Raw genomic sequence first — 27,230 nt, forward strand, 5'->3', positions numbered from 1 at the left:
TTTGCTCCATCTATTTCATAAAGTCACTGCCACTCCACCTCTCTCTATAAGCTGGCTCTTTCTTTCAAATTATCAATTTATCATAAATAAATTTGTTTTCACTAACGAACTTTTAATTTAGTGGTATTTCTCAGCTGAAATTCGAATTGACACACCATAATTTGGTAAAGCTACTATTCCATCGAGTTAACCTTGGTAGAATGAAACTCGATTCTCCTTTTGAACACACCAAAAAAGAAAACCTTGGTAGAAAGCGCTTTCGTAAATGCAAGTTAAAGAAGGAAAAGTGGAGATAAAAAAAGTCGAGAAGTTGGAAAGGGAAAAAAAAGTTGAATTGTATAGCATTGTCCCAAACATTATACAGAACAATTCAGCAGGATACACACAAGCCAGCCCAGCCATGCTTGTTATGTAATGCATCAATCAAGCTATCTATCTCATTTTACCATCAGCTGTGGGACACTTGGAAAACTTCTTCCGCATTTTACAATTGTACACCTCTTCCATGAAAATGAACCGACTTAATTGATTATTCTCGTGACACTTCTACCTCTCAGCTTGAAAAATCAAAATTGCAAAAAGAATCAGCTGTAACATATATCATTTTCTATGTCACTCTGATGGCACCAGAAGTAGGGGAAGACAAATTGGCTCCTTGAGAAGGTTGAGGCTGCCCAATTTTAAGCTCTAGAGCATCTTTTTCAGCCGGTGAGCTCATACCGATACGGCCGGCCATAGATGGACTGCTTGGAAGAGACCTTGGTGATGGAATTCCAGAAGGGTGAGAAATAACAGGTGCACAAGTAGCAAAGTTACCATGTGTTTTGATCATATAGTGGTAGCTTGGTCTGGCAAAGTGCATCATTGGGGTGTATGGGACATTTTCAGGAAGTCCCATCTGTCCAAACATTAGCAAAATCATCATCATAAATGATTCTGGTACTAAAACTTCAAATGGAAGCAAACAACACATAGCCATAAGAAACAGCAACTAAAATCACATAACTTTTCTTTACAATTCGAAAGCTATTATTCAGAACAGTTCCCTTCAAAATGGGAAAAAGAATGTTAATGAATTACCATGTATGAGACGGCAGGGTAATTTGGAACATTACAAGGTGGAGACACCGGAGCAGCTGGGGGGCTATCCAAACATAGATGTGGAAATCGGTTTAGAATCTGAGACGGAACGCTTGCCTGTAAGATTATCAAAATTCATTAATGTAAATCATGTTTATAAGTTAATGTTTTTAAGGTTAACGATATATAAGCTGGTGGATTTACCTTAGGTGGTGAGCTATTAGCTGTATTAATCTTCTGGGGCAGAACTTTAGAGCTGCTACCCTGCACCACAAGCAGCCATTACAAATAGGTTCTAGCCTCATCTTGAAATGAGCTTTGATGACACAATTGATGGGCTTACCTCTGATGAAGTTTCTGTAGCTGTTCTTGTTGGTGAAATTGGAGAATCTTGATGACCCTGATCCTGCAGGTCCATCTAGTATAAGTCATTTATATTAACTAATTAAGATGTTTAGAACTTGAAACCAAAATGAAAATGCATAGAGGATTGATCTGTGAGAAAGAGGGAGAGAGAGAGAGAGAATTACAGAGAGTTCTTTAAATTGCATGTCAAAGAGGCTTGATCTGCGTTTTCTCTTATCATATGTAGCCTGCCTGAGGAAATATTTTTGTGCATGACTAGCAACCTGAGTTGGGGTTCTGGTGGTGACAAAATTTCTTGCTATTCCTCTCCAATCTCCTTTCCCAAGCTTCTTCAAACCAGCTAGAAACACCCGGTGCTCTTCCTCGGTCCACGGCCTCCCTGAGGACATATATTTATTCAAATTCAGCCAAAACCAAACCTGAAGAAGAATCTATATGCAAAGCTCTTATATATTTTGTAGCCATCAATGTTAATTAAGAAGTTCATTAGCACCCATTAGCAAGGCTCATTAATGATTCTACTTCATTATGGATTGGTTTAAAATTTCACTTAGTTATCATAAGCTCTGAAAACCATTTTGAAGAGCATCGTTATGTCATCTGCTGCAGTATTAATTTAATTAACAACTGCAAGATTTTACAAAGTACTATTATTTTGAACAAAAGTTTATAACAAAGCTTATACAAAGAAACAAACATTGAAAGAAACATGCATTCTCCAACACATGACACAATTCATCAAACAGCAACAAGAAGAAAGCCTAGACGCATAAATTAATCACTTGAAAATTGATAGAACAAATTGGTTATTAAATATTTATCGTATGTACCTTTTTTTCTCTCATGGGCGGCTTTGTGTTTCTTGTTGTGAATGAGGCCGTCGGAGAGATAGCCGGCATCGTGATCAATTGTAACAACGTTGTTGTTGTGGTCTGCATTGCCTGCCGCCTGCAGATTGCCCATGCTGTAACTCTTCTTCATCGAATCATCTTCTTTCTCCATAATGTTTACGCCGAAAAGCTTCAAGCAAACCCCTTTATTTTGCCCATGGCCATGGCCATTGTTGTTGCACGTCCTAGAGTTATGTCCGTTGTGCCCGCAATGCGAACACTTTCTCATTGATTCCTTCACCATGTTTGGTAATATAACAACCCTTTTCGCTTTAATCTATGATCAACACAAATCTTGTAAACGAAAACTATGAAGATGGAAGATGATGGGTTTTCCTTGATATATTGATTTGTGGATTAATTTGTTAGGGATAGAAGAAAGAAGAGAAGAATTAACCTTAATTTTTCTGTTTCGTGCAAAGGAAGGTGTTGGAGTATTTATGGGGCTTTTAGTTTCCTTTTCTATAATAAGTCTATAACAATCAAACACACGTACACAAGTTTGTGTAACATTTTCTCCTTTTTTCCCTTCACCACTATAAGCTCACTAAACAAATATAAATCTTTTTACTAATTGGATTTAGGGAAAGTCATTGAAAGGTTGGGATTGGTTCAGTGGTGAGTCAACCGGATTGTAAGCCGTTGGATTAGAATTGAAACATCTTTGATGCTTTTTTACTGCAATGGATGACTTCCACGTGGCAGTAGTATGCAGTTCTGTGTGAAGCTGGTCTTACGCGATGATATAATGCGTCTCTCTGGAAAGTCGGTACGCGTCCCTGGTCCTAGCTACTAATTTTATCTTTTTACCCAAAAATAAAAAATAAAAAGTAAAAAAGAAGAGCACCTTTTTCCAGCTTTTCTGTTGATGCTGGTCAAAATCCAATTTTAGCTCTCTAATTTGGGAGATCAAAATATTCAAAACTCTAATCGGGACAGCTAATCTGGATTTTCAATTCAAGTCTCCCTGTGATTTTGAACAGCCAGGTAAAAGCTTACCTGGTTGCCTCGAGTCGTTGGGACTCAGAGATTCAACCAATTGGACGCCCAGGATTTGTTTATAGTTGATAGACTTCCTAGTTAGGCAAAATCAAATCACGTGGGAAAATTGGAAACAAGATTTGGTATGGTAAATCACCAAGAAAAAAGGTGGTGTGGTGAAATTGAAACACAAGAATGTGCACACTCGATTATCTTTTTTAAGCTCGATAATTATGACTGAATTAATATAGATTTGTTTAGATAAATACTGGTGTCAATGTAGTTAAGACATATTAGACTCCAGTTTGTTCTTTTCTTCTTTAATTAGCATCTAGCGATAAGCTTATTTAAGGCTGGCAATTTATTACTTGCATGCCAAGAAAATGACTCATAGGTAACGGTGCCTTGGAACAAACAAACTAGTGTTTGCTAGAAAATCATCACAAGAAGATATCTTTCCTATCAAGTAACTTACTTTCCACAAGAGATGATTTAGGTCGATTTCTAAACTTGATGGAAGAAAGAAAGCCATTTACATCACAATTATCCAAGCTTCACTTAATTGCACATTCAATAAGAGATTAGTTTCAGATTTTCAGGTTTTAATAAGGAATCAATATTATAATTAAGAAAATTAGATTTGATAATAAAACCATAATTCTTTTGTGAAATTACATGAAATTATTTTTTCTATCTGAAAAATAAATAACAACTTTTTTAGGGGCCTGAAATAGCAAAATTACGAGTGAGGTCAATAGAAGTTAGTTTGGTGGTTTCGTCGTTTTATCAACAAACAATGAAAGAAACGCATGCTTGACGTAGGCAAAGACAAAAGAGAGAGAGAGGTCAGCATCATCACATGCAGAAGCTTAAAAACTTTGTCATTATATACGTTCCTTTACTTTACTTATCAATTCACCACGTGTTAATATGGCTTCAGTTTTAACTCTGCTGGCTCTTCTGCTTGATCACTCTATGCTCTTCGACGCTGAGAAAAACAGTGTCGTTTTCTTCTCTATGAACGTGATTCTTGAGGTATAAAAGGGTCCCACTCATCTTCTTGACGTGTACAGGGTCCCACTCATTATCTTGACGCATAAAGGGTCCCACTCCAGCCCCAAAAATAAGTGGTAGGCTCCACCTCTCAACTTCTAGATGTAATCAGAAGCCATATATATTGCTCGAGAGGATGCAACGTATCAGTGAAGACAGCAGGAAGTGTCATCTTTTGACATCTCAGCAAATGAGCAACTAGGACTTGTTTCTTGCTCTCAAATTGTATGTGGTTTCTCCGCATAACCAAAACTTCTAAAATTGTAATAAATTTCCATACACTAATACGCCAACTTATGATTAACTATACCTCTTATAGTTGGATGGGAACGGGATTGGATTGTTTGAGTCTAATTCCATATTGGTTGAATTAAATTGAGAGCCGGCATGGAGTGATTAAAAGTAATTTAATTAACCTCTTCTATTTTATGTGGGATAGTTCGGATAATTTATTCGAAGACAAAGTTATAGAAAGTTACCAAAATGCCCGAGCTCTCGGTTACGAGATTAGGGTTGGGATCCCGTAAAAAGGGTATGTCGTCATTATTACTTACACTATTTAAACTTGTTCAAGTTTGAGTTTTCGATCTATTTAACCTCTCGCAAGATAATGAGTCATTTTATTGCAATTTCGGAAAATAGCCTCTTGACCTCCTCAACCAAGTTCCATTTCGTCCGACAGTTTTTCATCTCCTCTCCGTGAGTCGAGAACAATGCTCGGTGCATCACCTTCTGCCCTAATCCACAATAATGCTCGGTGCATCACTCTTGGCCCTGATCCACTTCCGAGAAATCGCAATCCGAAGCAAACTAGAGTCCCTCCCTCACAATGGTATTAATTTTTTTTTTATTGTAATTAATATCAATAGAGAATATGTGTATGTTTCTAGTAAGTTTAGGAGTCTTTCCTTCCTAAGATGGTATATTAGCTAGTGACGCTTAAGTCTCGAGTTTTATGCGTAGGAAACTAGACTCGATCTTTTTAATGCTAATTCATATACAAGTTGTTTTCTTTCACTCATGCAACTATTTGATTTGGTCCATCAAATGAACATGTCTACTATCATTTCATTCCAACCGTTTCCTTGAAAGGAAGGAATAATGTTAATGTTTATGCATCAACAAATCACACACACACACACAAATCTTCATAAGCATAACAAGAGATTAATTACCAGACATAATCTATCTCTTGCTACCTTCCTAAATCTGTTCCATATTGTTACAGATAATTTCTAGGTCTTTCCAATTAAATGAACAGGTTGCACCGGTCTCCGTATTTTCTTCAAGACTGGACTGGTGGATTGACAAGCTAAGCTAGCTGGAGCGATTTCAGTGCAAATGGTCAAGACAAGTTAGTTTCGTTGATTTGTCTTGTAATTACCAGACCCCACCCCACCCCACTGCAAAGTGAAAAACGCTCGCAAAATTCAAGGACACCTCTCTCTCTCTCTCTGAAACAAACTCCCCGACTTAAGTCCACACCCTTCAACACGTGCTCCACACAATGCATGTACATGTTTCATCACCCTATAAGCCAGGCCCCTTATTACCTACACGTGTGGCTCGCCATGCAAATTACCCCATCGCCGCCGTTAATTCCCCGCCGTAACACCAAACTACTGCTCACTCCGTTTAAGTTAACGACACTGGGCCCGAGGGGCATATAATTGGAAACTATATTTTAATGTGACATTTGCGGATGCTGCTCCTTTTGACCCAACAACTGCCTCGCTCTGGTTATCACAACCTTCCCCATGGCAAGCAACCCAGCCATGCAAACGCAACTTCTTCCGTCACACCCACTTCTTTGATCAACACCACCCCCACTACACGTCCGTCACCGTTAGATTGAAGGTGGTTAAACCCGGTTGAAAATTTAACCCAAGCAGAGCTCTTGCCACTATAAATACCTCCTCTTCTCCTCACTCTCAACTCACTCCAATATCCATATCCTCTTCTGCTTCATGGATATGTAATGTCTTAAAGTTTTCAAGTTCTTTTGCGTCAGCAACAGAAACACAATGTGGAGAGCCGTGCATCAAGGTTACTATGAGCTGCCCGACCCGTACCTGAGCCAGTACCGGTACCAATACCAGTACCAGTATTATCCGGGTCACCTGAGGGGTCCGGCCCAGTACAACGACCCGATCATGGACAATGCAATCTACGGGTCGGACGAGTTCCGGATGTACGCCTACAAGATCAAGCTGTGCCCCCGCATGCGCAGCCACGACTGGACCGTGTGCCCCTACGCCCACCGTGGCGAGAAGGCGCAGAGGCGAGACCCGCGCCAGTACTCGTATGCCGCAATCGCGTGCCCCGCTTACCGGAACGGGAGGTGCCACAAGGGGGACCTCTGCGACCTCTCGCACGGCGTGTTCGAGTACTGGCTCCACCCAGACAGGTACCGCACCCGCGCATGCAATGGGACTCCGCATTGCATGCGTAGGGTGTGTTTCTTCGCGCACACCCCTGACGAGCTCCGTCCCGAGCCCGAATATTACCCGCGCAAGTTCTATGTGCCGCATCCGTACGATCAGTACCCGCGCCGCCCGTACCGTCCGCATAACTGTGCGTACCGGGCGGTCCAGGTGGGAAGGGGGATGTACGGCGGCGGACATCGAGGCGGCAGGTCAGCGACCGTGGAGGAGTATGAGATGATACTGAAGAACAAGAAGATTATGGACGAGTCTTTTGAAAAGGTGGAGAGTTTCCTGAACAGTCTGAGGTCCTTGACGCTGAGTGATGAGCCTTTCGAATTCGAAGACGAGATTGAGGCGATGGATAGTTATGAGATGGTGGAGGCAGCACCATCGGTTTCGGAGCTGCCGGAGTTCGACTGGGTTACAGAGCTGTTGCAGTAAATAATTCTCTCATTAGAGAGAGAAGGAGATTATCATTATGGGAGTCGCTGTGTGAAGAAGATTAGTGTCTGTATGTATTTTCAGTTTGCTGTGTTTGAATTTCAGTGTATGTACGAGTCGTCGTCGTCGTCTAGTGGTCAACCAGTGCCGTGTGTTGTAGTAATATTGTGGGTTTGAAGCTATGTATGTGTAATGTAATGAAATAAAGAACATGTAAATCATGTTCAGCTGAATCCCTTGTAAATGTGGACTTTAGTCCCTCTTATCTTATGTAAAGAAGGTTCAGCTCAATCAATAAATTAATAATAATGTTCTTGTTTAAATATTATGTTCTCCTTCCTTAATTTCCTCCACTTTCATTCATTATTTCAAGCTCATTTAAACATAATTAATTTTTTTTTAAATACAAGGAATCAAACAAGATCTTGGGTGCAAGTGTGAATGTCACTCAATAAATCCCTTACCAACACGAAATAAATAAGAACTTTGTTTTCTTTTTAAGTGGAGTGACCAATTATGGTTAAAATGTTCTTGCTAACTTTTTGAACAAACAAGCCATAGTATTTTATTGTATTAATTGAAAACGTATATGGAGAGCCATAGTATTTTATTGTATTTATTGTAGCAATACGACGAATATGGATAAAGCATCCCCAATGACCAAAGTCAACTCTAGAACTGAAAGAATTTGGAGAAAATAAATCATAAAGAACTTGTCTAAAAATCGTTATCTGCCGTCTAAGTTTTCCTAGATCAAGTTAGTTCCATCAAGGACAAAACATGGCCACTAACCGGCATAACTCTCCTAGAGAAACTAGACCACCCAACAAATTCAACAAAATTTCTGGGAATTACAAGAGAAAACCAGACAACTCATAGCCCTGTTTGGTTCACGAAATGGATTTGTGGGGAAATCACTTCTCATGTCATTTCCCAATGGATGGGAAATGAGGATTCATTTCCCATGTTTGTTAATCATAGGAAAGTAACCAAGAAATACTACTTTATTTCATTTCACATGTTTGGTTTGTGTAGGAATGCAAAACAAAGTTTGTTTAATTTTCCAATTACACCCATATGAAATCAAATAAAAAAAGAATGCATGTAATGCTATATTGTCATTCTAAATTGTTAATGGGGACAATATGGTCATGAAAAATGTGTATTTAATATTGATTCCTTTTCCCAAACTTTCTCAAGATGAGGGAAACAAAACCCAATGAGGAAGGAGGGCTTCACTTTCCCCATACTTTCTCATGTGTAAGGCAACGATTTCCCATACTTGGACTTACCAAACATGAGAAAGCAATTGTTTTCCCATCCCCAAGCCTCCTTTCCCTTTAATCAAACGGGGCCATAGAGTTTTTGGACTTTAATAACAAACTACACAAAATCTAAGAAACCAAAGAACACCGACTCAAGGAGCAGCAAACTTTGCTCTACAAATGATGCACAACCACAACCATCCATATCCATAACAAAGACAGCCAATCTGCCAAGAGTAGAGAAGAGCATCATGTTTTGCCAAGGCACGGGAAAATACCGAAAATTCGACAAGGAATAAACCCCTAAATGTGAAGCTTCTCGTTCTAACTCTCCTCCACCCTTTACCACATGCTTTGCTATGAAAATCGACAAGATCAGAGCTAGTCACAACCAAGTGTGCAAAAAAGAAAACCAAAAAAAAAAAAACGAAACCAAAAGGAGCAAGAGGAAAACATGAGCAAGGATGGAGGGAGGAAGGGAAGGGAAATGGGAAGCCACTGGCCCCAAAGGGAGCGGCGGCTCCTAGGGTTTCTTCACTTTTCTTCTTCTTTTTTTTTCCTTCTTTAGAACTTCTATCTATATGTTCTTGTTAACTTAGAAGACAATAATATCTACAAATTTAATTAATATATTTTAGTAAAAATATAAGCTTTTGTATTCCTTTTAAATTAATTAGACAGATAAAATTTGCACTTATAGTTGAATTTTGAATTTTTACGATTAAATGGTTAAGATATAATGTTTATTGAAAAATAACTTGGCGAGGGAAATTTTTTTGTGCGACAACATTGAGGTAAAATCTTATATTACGTGTGGTTTAAGTTATAATTTGATTTATGTCCTCTTTTGCGTGGTCTTACCATTTGAATGCTTATACTAGGCGACAACCGCTATTTCAACCGCGGTTTTATCATTTAAATTCTCAGACTAGGCAACAACCATTCATTCGCGCGCGATCTTACAATTTGAATGATCGAACTATGTGAGAAATGATTCTTTTGCGGGTGGTTTTAACATTTGAATAATCAAACTAGACGACAAACTATTCTTTCACAATTGATCTTATCTTTTGAATGCTCGAGTCATGCGACAATCATTCTTCGCTTGTGATCTTACCAAAAATGATCTTTACTAGCGACAAATGATTCCTTTTCATACACGATCTTACCATTTGAATAATCAAACTAGGCGACAAACTATTCTTTCACGTTCGGTCATACCTTTTGAATGCTCGAGTCAAACGGTAATAATTCTTTCGAGCGTGATCTTACCATTTAAATGATCTAACTAAATGACAAGCAATTCTTTTACACGTGATCTTACCATTTGAATAGTCAAACTAAGCGACAAGCATTTCTTAGCGCACAATTTTATCATTTAAAGTGCTCGGGCTAGGCGACCACCATCTTTATTTCGAACGTGGTCTTACCATTGGAACATTCAAACTAGGCTTAGATTAAGGTGTTTTTTGGGTGCATTTTAAATCTGTTTTAGGATGTTTCTTCTTATTTTGCTTTTGGATTAGTAGTTGTTGTCACTAACTTGCGTATGTGTGGATTTTTTATTCCTTTTAATTGTACTGAATGTATCCCATAAGCTTTAGGTTTTTTACGGTAGATACTAACTGCGAGTAAGAGTTTTGTTTTATCAAAGAGTAAAACGAATATTGATATTACGAATTAATTGTAATAGATTAATCCTTTGATTCTCTGCACAAAAACTTCTTCCACAAACACAAAGTTATTACTAGTTGACGCATCTAGTGAAGCTAGTCCAACTGTGTATATATATTTATATATATATATATATATATATATGCATGTAACGTTCGAGTTGACAGCTGCAGACATGGACGAAATATAATATCAAAACTTGTAACTCATGCATGCACTACACACCCAAAACCCCCTCACGTTTCTCATCTCATCCTCTGTATAAAATGCTCTATATATATGCTGACATGGACTGCGTTCATGGCCCCACCCCCGGTCCAACTAAACCAACTCCCCGACAACCTCTACCCGCTTCATCACCACTTCGCCACCGCCACCTTCCTTCTCTGCTACGTGCCCTCAACTTATTATATCCTCCCAATTTTACCATTATATCCCCTCCCCTTGTTTTTTCATTTCATTCCAAAAATATATCCCCATTTCATCTTCAGCCATGCCCTCTCTCCCAAGGTAACATTTTATTCATCATCAATTTTTCTTCTTATAAGAATTACAATTGCTCTTACTCTATCGGTGCTTTTTGGTTGAATTTTCAGGTGGAAATTGAATCAAGTTGAGCATTGTTTTAACAACTTTAATGACAGTGACGACCAGGAAGGCCCAATCTTCAATTCCAAAGAATGCTACGCTTGCACTCAGGTTGGAGTTCCGGTTTTCCACTCCACCCGCTGCGACCCGACCCACCAACCTCAACTCCGGTGGGAGCGCACCGCCGGGTCTTCCATGACCCCGACGGACCTCAAATGCCGCCCTCAGGACCTCACCCGGCCTCGCGCCATTGACCCACGTAGCAGCAGCGTCAAAAGGTGGAACCGCATTGTGCTCATGGCACGCGGCCTGTCCATCGCCGTTGATCCTCTTTTTTTTTACGTCATGGCGCTGAGCCAGATTGGGGCTCCCTGCTTTTACATGGACGTGGCGCTTGCCCTCGTCGTCACCGTCGTTCGTACCTGCTTGGACGCGTTGCACGTGGCCCACATCTTGCTTCAGTTCAAGTTGGCTTACGTGTCGAGGGAGTCGATGGTGATTGGGTGCGGGAAGCTAGTGTGGGACTCACGTGATATTTCTCTTCATTACATGCGGTCCCTCAGGGGCTTTTGGCTCGATGCCTTTGTCATTCTACCGATTCCTCAGGTGCCCCCCTTCATTTCATTTCAATTAATCCTTTTATTTTCCAGAAAGATTTCAATTCTCAATCACTTGAAAATTATGGGATTATGATAAATTCATGAAAATTTTGGTAATGATGGCATGAAATGGAACTAATACGTGCTATTATTTGTGTCATATTTTCATATCAGCAGGTATATAAGTGAGATTCCTTTGTATGAGTTGGCCTCACCTGTATTATTAGATATGCGGTAATTTTTTTTTTGCCATTAGATATGTGGTAATTTCTTTTTAGCCATTAGATATGTGGTAATTAAACCTAACATTGCTCTATTTATTTGGTAGAGTACATCTTATGATAATTTTACTTAGCTAGTGTTATTCGCTAAAGTTCTCGATTCTTCCATACAGGTAGGTTCTTGTTGTTTATCTACAATTTTTATATGTTATGGGTACACCATGTGACTTTTACCATCCAATACATAGAGGACATGTGGAATTATTCTTCAACTTACTGTATTGTTTTTTATGATTTGTGACTGGCTGCATATTGAAAATATTCTATATGTCCTATGTTTATTGGATGATACACCAGCCACATGGTTTACCAGAACACCCAAAAATTTAGTCCAGTTATCTAAGTTTCAAAGTTTGACTCTCAAATTTCATATGTATTTGTTTTGCAGACCGTAATTTGGTTAATTGTGCCAAGGTTGCTTAGAGAGGAAAAGACTAGACTGATAATGACGACCCTCTTAGTAACCTTCCTGTTTCAATTCATCCCCAAGCTCTACCACAGCGTTTACTTGGCCAAAAGACTCAAGAAGGTCACAGGCTACATCTTTGCATACGGCAACATTTGGTGGCGTTTTAAGCTCAACGTCATTGCCTACTTAACCGCCTCACACGTACGTAACCCTGCTCTAATCCTATATTATATATACTAATTCCAATCCTAATGAAGCTGTGTTGGTTTATTATATTCAGATTGCAGGAGGGTGTTGGCATGTGCTTGCAACACAGCGTGTAATGTCATGTCTCCAGCAACAGTGTGAAGCAAGTAGAAACTGTAACCTCTCTATCTACTGCTCAAAACAAGTTTTTTCAACTGGAAAGCTCTCTGGTGGCAATGCATTCACAAAGATAACGACAATGTGCTTGGATGAAGATACAACATTTGGGTATGGAATTTATAAACCCCTACTCGTGGTCTATGCTGGCAACACACTCGCCGTTCGGATCCTTTACCCCATATATTGGGGTTTAATTAACCTCGGGTAATAACCTATCAATCTACTTAATAATTAATCTCCTAATCATAAAGCATATTGTATTTGATACCTCTTGGCATAAATTCATTTGCAGCTCCTTTGCCAACAACCTTATCCCTACAAGTGACTGGCTTGAACTCATATTCTCTTGCTGTGTAACGCTTGCGGGCTTGGGTCTCTTCATTACATTGCTTGGAAATATCCAGGTCACCCAGAACAGAGATTTTCATAGTTAATTATAATAATTAAAAACTTAATGCTGATTGTTGATGGTGTTGTGTTGTATTATTGTGTAGATATTTCTGCATTCGGTGATGGAAAATAAGACGAAAATGCAGTTGAAATATCAGGACATGGAATGTTGGATGAAGCGAAGACAGTTGCCATCTCATTTGAGGAAGAGAGTTCGCCATTTTCAACGTTGCAGTTGGGCAGCCATGCAAGGGCTAGATGAGCTTGAGTTGATCCAGCATTTCCCCGATGGCCTCCGCAGGGACATCAAGCGTTACCTTTGCCTAGATCTTGTCAAGCAGGTAACACCTTCCGTGACCTTGATTTTGTGACAAATTTTATTCAACCTTTTGTATCTCTCTAAAATTACTCATCTAATTAATCATTATTAGGTACCGCTATTTCATAAGTTAGAAGATGTTATTCTTGACAACATCTGTGATCTTGTACGGCCAATTATCTACTCCAAGGGTGAAAAGGTACGAAACTATAGCGTCATATATATATATATATATATATATATTGTTTGAGTGTTGCTACGTAAATACATACGTATATATAGTTGTCTACTGCTAATACATTCTAGACGACTAACCTTAGCATTTCTCCATTTAATTTAATGTTGATGATGTTTTGTGACATGTAATATACCTTCATTTAATTATATTACTTTTTGGCATGAAATGACTACATAGTTGATTAGAGAAGGAGACCCCGTACAAAGAATGATGTTCATAGTTCGTGGACATATAAAACGCAGTCAAGGCCTCAGCAAAGGGTTCCAAGCCACAAGTGTGCTTGAACCTGGCAGTTTCTTCGGTGACGAGCTTCTTTCATGGTGCCTTCGCCGCCCGTTTAGCGGTCGACTTCCTCCCTCTTCAGCAACATTCACTTGCATGGAATCAATTGAGGCATTTGGTTTGGATGCAAATTGTCTTCACTACATCATCGATCATTTTCGTTACAAATTTTCGAACGAAAGGCTCAAACGTACAGCGAGGTATTATTCGTCGAATTGGAGAACGTGGGGGGCTGTGATCATACAACTTGCTTGGCATCGTCATAGAATGAGGACTAGGGGTGTGATAATGGTGCAAAGTGGGGACATTGAGAATCGGCTTCGGCTATATGCTGCTTTCTTTTTGTCGCTAAAGCCACATGACCATCTTGACTAGAACCTTTTTGGGTGTGTTAATCATAAAATAAATGCACAACTTGCGCAGTGTGTATCAACAATAAGAGAGACAATATATTCTAATCGATTCACCAACACCAGGATGCCTAACCTTTACGGAAACTTCAGACTCAAAAAAAAAAAAAAAAAAAAAAAACTTTACGGAAACTACTATGGCTTCACCTGTTGACCAATGAGAATGAGGTATTTCCTCTAGCAGAATCTGGATCGAAACGCCTTTTTGTCTGTATGAATTTCTGAACGCGCGGAGCACCGGCCGAGCGCCCTGAATGAATAAGAAATGGGACAGCATAGGGAATCAATGATTCTTATTCAACCGATATTTCTGGCTTCTAGCAACGGCATTTGCAACTTTCCTAAAACCTCTCAACGTCAAAAATCTGAGTTGAATCATCAGAAATCAAAGGCGATAGAATCATCAGAAAAAATAAATAAATATAAAAATTCGGCCTAGGCGGCTCTGGGCGGTTTTTTTTTATTTTTTATTTTTTATAAAAAAAATTATAGTTTTTTTTTAGCCCTCACGCTGTCGCCTCCTTCACCATATTCAAGAAAATCAAGCTCTTTAATTACAGAATATTGTGCCTGATAAACTATGACAAGTTTAGACCAATATGCAAGAAGAGAGAAATTAACTGAAGAAACAGAGCTCACAAGTATTCTTCTTCTTCTTCTTCTTCTTCTTCTATTTCATTTTTTTACTGTAAAAACAGAGAAATGGCTTCGAGGCGAAATGCATAGTAGAAATTTGAGTCTTTTGAGCAGCTTAAGGAATTTTGTGAGGGGATGTGGTCAGATTCTGAGGCAAAGAGATCTTGAAGACCAAACTCATCCATTTTCTCTGCTTGGTTTTGTGTTTCAAGTGAAGTTGTTTGTGAAGTCTGAGTAGAAACAGAGGAGGTCAAGGAGAGGACATTGCGATGGAAAAGAGAAGCTTCGCACTCTGTGCTGATAAAGTCTTCACCTTCACTCCTCTCGCTCTTAGTCTTCTTTCTGCAGCTCCATTAACTTATATGCATGTTGGACACTTTTCTTTACTGTCTCATTGGAAAAGAAAACAGGATACCTTAGGTTAATTTTTTAATGCTTTTTAAACCCCCAGTAGTAGATAAAAAGAATATTTCTTTAAATGATATTCCAAGTTGAAAACATCTATTCTATTTGTATTTGTATAATTTTGTACCCCATAAGAACAAATACTAATTGTATTTGTATATCGACCACAACATTCATATGTGTTGTTATTTTTTCAAATAGGACTACATGTTAACCGATCTAATAAGAATTTATACCATTATATCGAAACAAATGAAACAATAAATAAGCGAGGGTAGTGAGCTCGCACCATTGCACCCAAATTTGAATCCCCTCTTGATAAATTAGATTTATTTCAAACAATTTAAACTCTCGCTTGCATTAAAAAAAATATTTAAAAAAAATGAACAAAATCGAAAACGAACCTAATAACATAAACAACTCCCACTGTCCCAGTTATTCGTGGATCTAGTTGATCAGAAGAGCTGCATAAATGAATTAATGATGCTTATGCAATGAAATTTTCAGAATAAGAATGACTTATTTTCATAACAAAAACAATGAACAGTGACTAACCAGTTGAGTCAAACCCTTAATCTAGCATATTATATATTGCGACTAGGTGATCAGTATTTGATGTTGCTGTTAAATAAAATTTTCAGTACTTTATACCAATGGGATTGAAATGGAATAGTTTTGTTTCAGTTGGCTAATGGAAAACGAACAAATTGATAATTAATCAGACATATAAAAGTAATGATTTTGTTAAGAAACACAGACATTTGTGGTATGTATCTTCCCATGGTGCGGGATAAATGCCGGTACATTTAGAAAGAAGGCTATCGAAAAATCAGCCTAAGAGGCCGCCTAGGCCGGAGGACACCGCCTAAGGGTAGGCGCCAGGCTGCCTAGGCAGGTCGGGTCCATTTATTTATTTTCCTGACTTTAAAGAAAACCTATTGTCGCCTCCTATTCTCTGTCTCTGTCTCTGTCTCTCTCTCTCTCTCTCTCTCTCACGAGTCGACCACCACCACCAAGCCGCAACTACCCTTCGCCCACCCGCTGCAAAATATATATATTAACACTGGAGAGGTAGAATTAATGCAGGTTGCAAACGAAGCGCGCGATACTTAGAATACCATGGTGGATATGGATGAAGTAAAACAGATCCAACTAACACGTGTACCACTTTAAATCAAAGCATCGTTTGCCTCTTTGGTCTTCAATACGAACAGTTCAATCATTCGAATATAACTGAGTTTGTGACATATCACATATATATCTATATACAATTTGCATGAATTTGTATTAAAAATCCCAATCCTCCTTCCAATCCTCCTTCCTTCCGTTGGAGAATCAGGAGTTCATTTCCTTGTAGTTTGACCGATTGGCTAGGTACACAGAAACTTGACAAATTAATTACCTCTTTCAGAACTCGAGATTACAAGTCTTAACTTATGGTTTGGACATACACACGTACAATAAATACTTTATAATTAACAATCAATCCCACCAATTAGGGAATTCTCCATACCCTCCAACATGTCCAAAATCCGACAAAACGGGGAATTAGAACCATGCCTTCCTTCCTGTGTCTACACAAGCAAAGCAAGCAATAGGAGGCCGGCTGCCACTCTACTAAACTCTCTCTGATTATCTATCTCAGTGTAAAATATGTACATGCCTTTATATGAAACAAATACAAACATTGAAACATCCATTATCGATGAGGTAACAAAACAGATTTGAACAATTGGTGAACAATTAATACTTTTTTCTGGGAAGATCCAAGAAACACTGGCAAAGTACCATGCATTGCGACACGTATTACAGAGTCCCAAGTAGCTAGCTAGCTAGCTAGCAAGCAAACACCTAATTTCTTCTTTCCTTTTTCTTTTGGCTAAAGTTTCCTGTTTTTCGGTGGGAGCGCATATGCTCATTAATCGCGCAGATTCCACAAGCAAATATTATTAGGGCAGGAAAGGGGAGGAAAATATAGAAAATGCACAATAACGTACGTTCTCTTTTTTTTTTTCTTCTTTTTTTTTATTGGTTTTTTTTTGAAGGAAAAAAGGTCCCAAATATTCAACTCGTTACAAGAGAAAACACAGAAATAAACGTACATTAAATTAACAAAATAACAGACAGACAGAAGCACATTCACTAAAACAACTCAATACACACGAAATTACAGACACACACAACCAATGGGAGGGCCTGATAATCTATATGAACTCCAATTATTATTGTCGCCTGATGATCAACTACAAGGATTTGATGGCAGTGCATGCAGATAGTATTTAAGAACTCTGTTGCTGACCAGAGGGAACATGCTGTTGGCCAAATTGCTCAGCCCTGTCCTTAATATCCCTCGCCTTCCCAGCCAGCTTATGACGAGCCTGGTCCAGTTGGTCAGCCCCTGGTGGCTGCTTCCCGGTGACGTACTTGTAGATCCACGACAACACCGTGACGGCCGCCACACCGAATCCACCGGAAGTCAAGAACCCCATCGTTATCAGCGCCACGGTGATCAAAGCAGGGACAAGAACAGGACTGAATATGACGAGCAGCGGAGTGGCAATGGTCAAAGCAATGACCGTGCCAGCAAGGACCAACCCGGAGAGCACTAACAGGGAGCCACCCGCGGTGACTGCAGTGGCCGCCTTGGCCACCTGGTAAGACCGCGGTTGCTGCTGGCCATAGCTGCCTTGGAAATGAAGGGGCTGCTGGAAGTGCTGATCGGCCATTTTCTCAATTTGATGAAAAATTTGGGTGTGATTTTAAGCACAAAATGTGCAAGTCTTGGTGATATTGGGTGCATTGGTGGGTTAGGGTTTATATAAGAGCGAGGACATGAGGTGGGGTGGCACGTGTTGAGGGAAGGAAGGGCACGTGTTGAGGAGCTTCTCATGCAGGGGCTGCATGTAATGAACTGGCTTCGTTTCGCGACACGTCGTTTGTCATTATTTGAGTGATCTGTTGAGGAGTAGAGAGAGTTGAGATTATTGGGAAGGGTGTGGAGAGTTCGAGGACATCGGATGAGAATGATCATCATCTTACACTTATATATTAAGTTGGGCTAAGCCCCAATTGATTTCAAATTCATAAGTTTCAGTCCAACCCAACCCAAATCACGTACTGGACTGGACCCATTTTGAATCAAGTTCCTGTGGATTTGGTTGAGCAATTGAGAGGATGTGTTTAATCACCTCTGTATACTGTAGATGAGAAAAGTTGTTCAACTTGTTTAATTGCCCGTGTTTTGAAGTATCAAATGGACAAAAGTTGAAGAAAATGGACATGGAATTTGCAATTGCGGGAGGCCAATGGAGTTGGTTAAAGTTGTGCATCAATATCCAAAAGTTCTTTCCCCTAATTAAGTTATAGCGAGTGCGGTTCTTATGAATTGAAATAACAAGTTCAAAAAAGTAGAGATGACTACTTTTAATTTAAATGGAAGTTGTTCATGGAAACCTTTCCTTGATGACCTTGACCTTCTCTCTTTCTTAATAAATACCTTTAAAAAAGAAGCTTTCCACTACGAAGATCAATTCCACAATGTAAGAGAAGACGCGATCATCAAAATTAATGCTGTCTGCAGATAATCTTTTGACCAGGTGTTTCTTTCTTGTTTCTGAATTTGATTCCTTTCACTTTAAAATTTAGCAAAAACAAAAAAACAAAAATCGTTACTAATCTATTCTAAACGAGTAATGTTCTATTATCATATTGTAGTTTTGCATTTGTAGAAATTCAAAGACATAGTAAGTATTTTCGTCAATTTCGAGTAAAAACTAGTCTACAACTTTCCTTATTTCATATTATGGCTTGAAATGTTAACAATATAGATGTTGAGGTGTGCAAACTGAGCTATGAGCTGGAGAGTGGTCACGTGCTTCTCAGTGTAAAACTCGTAATTGTTAGTTAGGCTACTTAGAAGAAGTTGTCAGCTATATAAACATCAGATTAAGCATTGCTTTAGTTAAGTGAGAATTGTAACAACTTTTCATAACAGAAATACAGATCTCTCTCTCTCTCTATCTCTCTCCCTTCAACTTTCTCTGTCAAACACCCAAACCTAACTTTCTTTCCTCCATGGTTAACATGAAATTGGTCCTAAAAATAACTTTTGACCTTTTTTTCTTCTCTCATATGTATGTCACATTCACAAAAGATTTAATTATTTTATCGGTGATTTAAATTGAGTGTCTAAACTGTTTGCAAGAGGAAATTTTCCTCTACTTTAAAAAAAAAAAAAAAAAAACTTACCTGAGTGAGTTTGGTTAAGATGCGATTATACTATTGATTCTAATGCTCAGATAAATTAAAGTTAGGCTAAAAAGCACAAAGACTTTCTTTTGTCAAAAAGTACTTAATTATATATTTAAGTGTAGTTATAACTTATAACTCGGGTCTGGCAGCAAGCAGATATGCATAAAACAAGTGGTGTTATATTTCAAGTTCAAACCAATGCCAAATTAATTTGAATAAAGTGGTGTTAATTTGGCTGGATTAACTGAAAACAGGGCTCACCAACCACCATCCCCCTATGCTCTGACTCGGATGGAAAATCAGAGACAACTTCTTCTGTGCATGTACCAATTTTCATCAACTTCTTCTGTGCATTTTTCACTTTATTTTCCCTGCACCACGGTGCAGTGTGTCACACATGTTAAGCGGATTTTTTTCAGTTGGTCTGTAATATGATCCGGGTACATAAAGTGACCTTGTTTTTCCAATAATTGGAAAAAGTTAGACCATGGATGAAATATAGTTTTTGGAGAAAGTGATCATTTAGTCAATATTTAGCCCCTTTTTAAAGTCCCACAAATCATCATCACTCATAAATACTAGCAACAATTTTTCTTCATCCTCTAAATTAATTAGTACTCAAATGTATTACATCAACGGAGTAAAATTGCTGGAGTCTGCACATGTTTTCCCAGGCTTGTATATTGACTCAAAATATCATACGTAAAAAATTGGTTCAACATCAAAATCCGCAGCTTATATTGAGCTTTTCTAGTAGTGAAAATGAAGTTATTATGTTCTATGTAATTTGATATTTTTCTTCGATCAATAAGTCGTGGATGTTTTTTTCTTTTCTTTTTCTACCTACCTCCCAATGCTAAAAAAAATATCCTGGGTCAACTTCATAATTAATTCGAAACTTTAAAAAGGTATGCAAAGGCAATACCATCTCTATAGCAAACCACATAATGTAATTTTATTTCAAGGTGTGAACTGATCTTCATCTCAGAATCAAATCATTTCACTTGCTGAAAGAAAGGTTCCCTTCACTTTCTCAGTTGGGAGCTGCCTATCAATTCAAGGGCGACTAGCAACATCTAGGTCAAGCTGTATCAAGTCTTCCCACGTAGAAATTAAACGCATCTTAAGCTCACTTAATCTTTACTTTCTGTTAATCTTTACTTTCTGCTTAGGACACCGTAGTTTGACAAATTAAATTAATTAAGAGGACAAATTTGAAAATGATATGTAGAGATTGAAATCAGAATGATGAGATGGATGAACTCAACAAATTGTTCAAGTTTTTGTAGCATTCTCGATATAAATTCTTACACTTCAAGTTATGTACCACTTAATGCTATTAGGAGTGGGTATAAGAAATTAATGGTAGATTGAGTATAAGAAAACTCATTATTAAGGATTTCTAGCTCAAATTGACATAGACAACCTAACCAACTTGGACTTACACGAGTCACATGGTTGCATTTTAACAGTATCAAATATTTTGCAGATGGCCACACTCATCAAATATGTTTTGATTTTTTAAAAAATGGTTGAATAGATATACCTCCTAATGAAAATCATAAAAACAAGTAAACTATTTCATGTTTGATTAAAACAAGCTACCAAAGTTGTTGGCATATACAGAGTGTAGAGATACGAGCACGATACACGGACCAGAAAAATCAGATATTCATCTCAACAAAGCAAAAATGAAATAATAATAATAATAATAATAATAAATTTTCTGGAATTTGGTTTGTTAAATAAAAAGAAAAATGAGGAATTTAAAATTGATATTATAAGTCTAGTCTCTAGTGGTGGGGGAGCAATAGACCCATCATTTCTTCAGTGTGCAATTTGACTAGTTGCTTCTCATGACGTAAGTTGTAGCATTACATAAAATTATATTATTCCAGAAAATTAAATATTATTGAAGCTCTTTGTAGAGAAAATAAATCATCGCACGGTCTCCACAGACAAATTGGTTTGCAGGTCTCAGTTTCACACGCATGCAGAAATTGGAAAATGACGGAAAGAAAGAAATTTAACCTGTTATCATCCATACACCTGGCACAAGGATAACGGAACCCCATGACATCAGCATTTAGACCCATTCACTCGCGTACGTATATAGTCACGTGACACAGAGAAACCCCCTCCTCCCCTCCCTCTCCCAACTAATTTGCCCACTGGTTGTCAACCTTTAAATTCCCATTCATATTACAAAGGAAGAAAAAATGGAAAGAAAATTCAAAAAAAAAGCTCACAAATCATTTTCTTACAAAAAATAAAAATAAAAATAAGAAAATAGAAAAAGATATTTATGTAATATCTAGGTTCTGTAGCTCCCCTCCCCCGCTTCTATATAAACTCTTGTTTACCTCCTCTTTCAAAATTCGTAAATCACCTCCAAATATACATCCTTCTTCTTCTTCTTCTTCTTCTTCTTCTTCTTCTTCTTCTCTCTAGCAATTAAGCCATTACAAGCCGGTGATTAAGCATGATTATGAGTGATAATAATCAATCTCTGATGCCATGCTTAACAGAACAGTGGGGAGATTTGCCATTCAAAGTTGATGACTCGGAGGACATGATTGTCTACAGCTCCCTCAACGACGCTCTTAGCTTCGGCTGGTTACCCGATCACAGCTTGTACGAATATGTCAAGCCCGAGCCCCTCCTCTATGATCCCTTTGATCACCATAATGCCCTCCCAAACTTGTTCACCCAATTCCAACAATACCATGATGTCAATAATGCTCCAATCATCTTGCCCTTTGAACATCATCATCATCATGATCAGAAGCAAGTGCAAGTAGTTGATGCAGCTGATCAAAATAAGGCGCCAAAGTCCGGGGTGGCGAGAGGGAGGCATTATAGAGGGGTAAGGCAGAGGCCGTGGGGGAAGTTCGCGGCTGAGATTCGGGACCCGGCTAAGAATGGAGCTAGAGTTTGGCTCGGGACCTACGAGACCTCTGAGGAAGCGGCTCTGGCTTATGACCGAGCCGCATACCGCATGCGTGGCTCCAAGGCTTTGCTCAATTTCCCCCACCGGATTGGCTTGAATGAGCCACCGCCTGTACGAGTCACCGGCAAGCGCAAAGAGCCCGAGGCAGAGGCCGCCGCCGCTGCGGATGCTTCAACAACAACGCCGAAATCTGCTAAGAGGACCAAAGCCTCCTCGGTGGCTGAACATGATCATCATCAAGCAAATGTGTGTCTTACAAGGCAGAAGACCAGTATGGGTCTGCTGCCACTTGGCGAGCAACTATTGGTTAGCTAGGTGATCATTATATGAGTTGTGAACTGGCTTAGCTAGGGAATGGATATATGATATGAGAGTTTTAAGTGGTCAATGTGGCGTAATTATAATCTGTAATTGTTAATTATTTACAAAGTGATCAGTAATTGCAATTGCAAACCCACTCCAAAAAGTGATGACTGTTTTTTCTTCGTGTTAGTGTACAACTTACGCTCGGGTTTCATCAGTGAAATACAATAAAATTATATATAAAAATAAAAATTAAAGTCGATGATCAATCAATCGTCTCTGAGGATGCAATTTCTTGTTCATTTCTGATCTTACCAAGAAATGATGGCAATAAGAAAAAGTGATGAGCCCAATGGCTTTAAAAATAGCTTTACCAAACCCAATGGCCAATAAATAATCGTTCATGTGCGCCATTGGAGCATAAGAAGCTTTGGGCGTTAATGGGGGTGTAGTGCAGTGTATCAATCAAATCACTTGGCCCACAAAGCACCATGGAAATCCCTTTGAAGGTTGTTGTAGGGATGGGAACGGGATTTGTCATCTTCATCTTTTGTCTCCCACAGATCCAAATCGGCCGTCAGAGTGGGTGGGATTTCTCCATATTATAATACTTTTCTTAATTTAAATAAATAATTCATTCTAAAATTAATGAAATATATATATTATTTTAATTTACGTACATTAGAGTTATGGACAAAAGTCTGGCGTGGCTTCTGCATCTTGGACAAGTTTCTTATAAAAAAGTACTATTCATTATCTAGCTTTTAATAGATATTTTAGGTCAAGCCCCACACAAGAAGGAAATTTTTTTATCTAGTTTAATATTACTACACGTGTGTACATTATTATACTGGAGTGATTAAGTGAAAAAGCATTTTTGTGGAGAATCACTTTTTTTTCCATATATAATCATTTTAAGTAGTTTTAAGTGATTTTAGGGAAAAACACCTCCTCCCTAAAAGTGATTCTTTTCTATTCAGAATCACTTAAACGACCTTTAGTCCGTTAGCAAATATATGCAATGAGAGGCCCTTTTATTTATTTATTTATAAGGACTTAATTAAAAATTTACTTCTAACTCTTGGATTTTGAACTTAAAAACTGAGAATTAAAACCCTAATTCTGAATCTTAAACATTTTCCACACCCTATGGGTGAGTCCAGAACGCAAGACCTAACCCTAAATTGGGCGGTTGGTTGGGATGGCAAGGAATCTCTAATCGCAGGAGCTCAGTACAGGTACGTAACTAAAGTAATTAACTCTAGGAATTATTTGTATGGATTAACCAGTAACTATGCAAAAAGTCTAACTAGAGGGGTCCTTAATTATTATTTCTCCTGTACATTCAAAAAAGCACACTGTCCGGATGAATGTACCTTTACATAGGTTTATTGGAGGCTGCACGGGAAGCCAACGCAGAAAGGGACATGTGTTGAAGATACATTTGCCCTACCCATCAATTTTCCGATCATCATCATCATACTGCTCTTCAAATTTTTCCTACAAAAATATTAAAAGATAAAGACTAAAGTCAGTGAGACTCTATATAATTCTTTTTTTTTTTTCTGGGTTTCAATTTAACTTTCAATATTCACCAACCACAATGTCGTCTATTAGTTTCTGGCGTGAATATATACATGGAGAAGAAGTGGGTCACATATATATATATATATAGCTTTTATTGAGGGATCTTTTAAATTAGCTTTTTTGAGTGACACATTTGCAGGACCCACTCTGTATTGTATTTCATTAATCCAAACCATCTATTTCGTAGATACTCATTCAAAGATCATCTCTACAAAAAATCACTCGAATCCGATATCATTTGACAACTCAATTGAATTATTGAAATTCTAGTACTTTCTTGAAACACTGTGTTCATTGATTTTGTATAACACAATTGGATATCGAAACGGTTTCTGATTTGTCTAATTTTTTTGCAAGGATAATATATGAATATAGACTTAAAAATAGATGGTTTGAATCGTAGGGGACCCTAAATGGCGTCCTTCAAATAATTTATTTGAGGAATCCCTCAATAGAAGGGAGTCTTAATACATTTGCCGGGGTGAGATGCAGATCACCTAGATTAGTATCCCGTGTACATTTTGAGTTGACTGTTGAAATATTTTATATATTATATATATCACATTATTGTTTTCTTTGTATATACATGCCTTGAAAACCTACAAAATCACAGCAATAGTCTATAGAAACTATTTTGATCTCTACCAATTTCATCGGACAGGCGAAGTCAAATTTTTACAATAATGAAGACTAACCCATCCATGTAAGAATATTCAAACAATTTTTTATGCATGTGATTAATTAATCAGAAAACTTTTAATTGTTTGGACAAAACAGAGTATAGGAAAATGAACTTTCATCACCGCCGGGATCAGCAAATCATCGAACTCAGGTTTATTTATGTTTAATCTGGTCAATATTCAACCCTCTCTTTCTCGTCATCGTTATAGAAATTAAGAGTTACACGCACAGATATCTAGGTCAGTAGTTTGACGCGAATGAAAATGTTTCTGTGGAAGTAGGGCAAGCATCGAAAAGTTTGAGTCAGCAGCTAAATACCAAGCATGGTGGACCCCACGTTTGGAAATGTCCAAGCAATAATGTAATGGCTATGTTCACATACGTTGATGGTCCAGCAACTAAGGCATGGACGTCGACCACACATTCCAACCTGTATTATTTGTCGCTGGATATATGAATAGTTGACACAATATTTGATGTAGAATACATGGTGATAGCAATTGAAGAGAAGTTGGAGCAACGAACGCTTAAGGGTAAATTGGGTAAATTGCATATATATTTAGGCTTCGTCATGATGTATGGGTTTTTCAGTCATTCGAGATCGTTTAGTAGTCCGAAATTCAGTTTTAAAGTTTTTACAATTTTTGGAAACTTTGTTATTTTTCTATTTTAATTTCGTTATATCTTCCTGGTGGATTCCATATCAAATAAACCGGCCACTTTGCCGTCCTATGATTCTGTTATCGTACATAAATATATGTTCACATTTTGTTATATATATGTGGATTGCCGTCACCACCTACTACATAAAAACCGAAACCGACCACAATTGTTCGACCGTCTTCTTCTTCATGCAAGCACAACCTGCTTATTATGACAGCTGCCCATACTTTTGGTTTTGAGTTGTACGAGTCAATCGTGCATGCCTCTGAAATATATGAAAGTCGAAATTGGGAGCTTGTGAGAAGAAGAAGTGACCAACTTTTGTAGCTGCGTTAAGTAAAACTTTTACATTCACACAACACAATTATTACGAGTATTTGTCAATGTGTTACGGCATGCAGCTGGCCATGAAAACATATATCAAGTCGGCTCACCATCATTATTCTTAGTTTAATGAAAAAAACATACATCATAATATTCCCATTGACATCCAAATTCTCATCTTACGACTTTCTTTTTTATTTTGTCAAACAAATTTAGTTTTCTCTCCTTTGAACTAATCACATGCATTACTTGATGCTGCTCCTTCCTCCACCTATCATATATATATATATATATAAAGAAAAGAAAAACGAAAAAAAAAACACACACACACACACCTAAAATCAAATTGTAGGCGCAGTATAAATTGTATATGTAAACGTTGTACCTATAGTTTGTTTGTTTTTTCCTACAAATTTACGTATTTTTTATATGTACATCCAATAAAATAACATTAGCAAATGTCTTGTTTAATATAATTATTTAACGTCTTTTGAATGCAACTAATTAATCGCATAATATTTAATGTATAGTTTTGACTAAACGAAAAGATCCAAATCATAGTCTCTATGTCGGCTCCATCCGTGTCACCAAAATAATGTACACATATAATATAATATAATTAGGATTATTATCAAACACATCATGTCATTATCCATAATTTAATACAAGAGCGATAGCGGTCCAACTAAGCCACAGCTATTCAGGAAAGCAAAATTCCGAAAGCGGTTGCTTCTCTTGCTCTCTTCCTCGCTTCCTCTCTTCCTCTCTTCCCTTGAGAAAAGAAAACCCACTTGCCTGACACTTGACACTACAGTCCTTCGTACTACTATGGCCTACGTGGGGTGGGATCCATAAATTAATATGCAAGTTGATCAAATTATCTTTTGCAAGTGGAATGTTGCGATACATAGAACTCGCATGCAGTTGTTTGCTTCGTTGAAACTATGGACGAAAGTCATTGCATACGTTTGATTAATTGTAGAGACAACGGAGTCAAGGTCGAACACCACGTGGTTATTGAATTCGACCATTCAAGGTCAGACAAGCACCAATGTTTTCAAACCTGCTCACTGCAAAAACAAAAACCTACACTCTAGTGAAGGATTATAGTTACGTGTCTTTACAAGGAGTTGTTAAATATGCTTTCCGTACTTATTGAACCAAAAGTCACGGATAATTATGGTTATTGATTTGATGAGTTCGGTTATTGTGACTTCTTGTTCAATGAGTATGGAAAACTATTTTAACAACTCCCTGCAAAGACACGAATGATATTAAAGTTACCGTGACTTCTTGTTCAATAAGCGCGGAAAACTATTTTAACAACTCCCTACAAAGACACGGATGATATCAAAGTTATCGTGCCTTCTTG

At 38.0% G+C, this 27,230-nt stretch overlaps 5 protein-coding genes across 6 annotated transcripts; 3 read left to right on the forward strand and 2 right to left on the reverse strand.

The window, feature by feature from the left end:
* Window positions 1–354: 354 nt before the first annotated feature.
* Window positions 355–2,727, reverse strand: LOC117619564 (probable transcription factor At5g61620). Of its 2 annotated transcripts, none has more exons than XM_034349554.1 (6): window positions 2,277–2,727; window positions 1,611–1,825; window positions 1,424–1,486; window positions 1,285–1,344; window positions 1,081–1,197; window positions 355–898 (listed from the first exon to the last, which is right to left on the reverse strand). In XM_034349554.1, exons 1-6 carry the CDS (start codon window positions 2,578–2,580, stop codon window positions 608–610), a joined length of 1,050 nt encoding a protein of 349 aa, XP_034205445.1. In that variant the 5' UTR covers window positions 2,581–2,727; the 3' UTR covers window positions 355–607. The 2 variants fall into 2 exon arrangements, with proteins under 2 accessions (XP_034205445.1, XP_034205444.1); XM_034349553.1 differs by having other exon boundaries at window positions 1,424–1,498.
* Window positions 2,728–6,281: 3,554 nt separating this feature from the next.
* Window positions 6,282–7,559, forward strand: LOC117620114 (zinc finger CCCH domain-containing protein 54). Its single transcript, XM_034350225.1, has one exon. The coding sequence runs from the start codon at window positions 6,395–6,397 to the stop codon at window positions 7,235–7,237; it is 843 nt and encodes a 280-aa protein (XP_034206116.1). The 5' UTR covers window positions 6,282–6,394; the 3' UTR covers window positions 7,238–7,559.
* A 3,110-nt stretch (window positions 7,560–10,669) lies between these two features.
* LOC117619653 (cyclic nucleotide-gated ion channel 2-like) lies at window positions 10,670–14,023 on the forward strand. The gene is made up of 8 exons (XM_034349650.1): window positions 10,670–10,686; window positions 10,773–11,370; window positions 12,033–12,258; window positions 12,446–12,623; window positions 12,712–12,823; window positions 12,914–13,150; window positions 13,241–13,327; window positions 13,544–14,023. The coding sequence occupies exons 1-8, from the start codon at window positions 10,670–10,672 to the stop codon at window positions 14,021–14,023; spliced, it is 1,935 nt and encodes a 644-aa protein (XP_034205541.1).
* Window positions 14,024–17,088: 3,065 nt separating this feature from the next.
* On the reverse strand, window positions 17,089–17,882 carry LOC117620209 (oleosin 1). Its single transcript, XM_034350349.1, has one exon. The coding sequence runs from the start codon at window positions 17,823–17,825 to the stop codon at window positions 17,379–17,381; it is 447 nt and encodes a 148-aa protein (XP_034206240.1). The 5' UTR covers window positions 17,826–17,882; the 3' UTR covers window positions 17,089–17,378.
* A 3,833-nt stretch (window positions 17,883–21,715) lies between these two features.
* On the forward strand, window positions 21,716–22,757 carry LOC117620208 (ethylene-responsive transcription factor 2-like). The gene has a single exon (XM_034350348.1). It carries the CDS (start codon window positions 21,833–21,835, stop codon window positions 22,613–22,615), a length of 783 nt encoding a protein of 260 aa, XP_034206239.1. The 5' UTR covers window positions 21,716–21,832; the 3' UTR covers window positions 22,616–22,757.
* Window positions 22,758–27,230: the final 4,473 nt, after the last annotated feature.

The sequence above is a fragment of the Prunus dulcis genome, chromosome 2, assembly GCF_902201215.1.
Source record: "Prunus dulcis chromosome 2, ALMONDv2, whole genome shotgun sequence".
Taxonomy (NCBI): domain Eukaryota; kingdom Viridiplantae; phylum Streptophyta; class Magnoliopsida; order Rosales; family Rosaceae; genus Prunus; species Prunus dulcis.

Bases quoted from the DNA above. Each gene is read 5' to 3' on its own strand.
- LOC117619564 (XM_034349553.1), bottom strand. From the start codon at position 2,580: ATGGTGAAGGAATCAATGAGAAAGTGTTCGCATTGCGGGCACAACGGA. The intron at 1,345-1,423 runs GTAAGCCCATCA...CTTGTGGTGCAG, and splicing joins CTACAGAAACTTCATCAGAG to GGTAGCAGCTCTAAAGTTCT. The intron at 1,198-1,284 runs GTAAATCCACCA...ATAATCTTACAG, and splicing joins CTAATAGCTCACCACCTAAG to GCAAGCGTTCCGTCTCAGAT.
- LOC117620114 (XM_034350225.1), top strand. From the start codon at position 6,395: ATGTGGAGAGCCGTGCATCAAGGTTACTATGAGCTGCCCGACCCGTAC.
- LOC117619653 (XM_034349650.1), top strand. The intron at 13,151-13,240 runs GTAACACCTTCC...AATCATTATTAG, and splicing joins GCCTAGATCTTGTCAAGCAG to GTACCGCTATTTCATAAGTT. The intron at 13,328-13,543 runs GTACGAAACTAT...ATGACTACATAG, and splicing joins TCTACTCCAAGGGTGAAAAG to TTGATTAGAGAAGGAGACCC.
- LOC117620209 (XM_034350349.1), bottom strand. From the start codon at position 17,825: ATGGCCGATCAGCACTTCCAGCAGCCCCTTCATTTCCAAGGCAGCTAT.
- LOC117620208 (XM_034350348.1), top strand. From the start codon at position 21,833: ATGATTATGAGTGATAATAATCAATCTCTGATGCCATGCTTAACAGAA.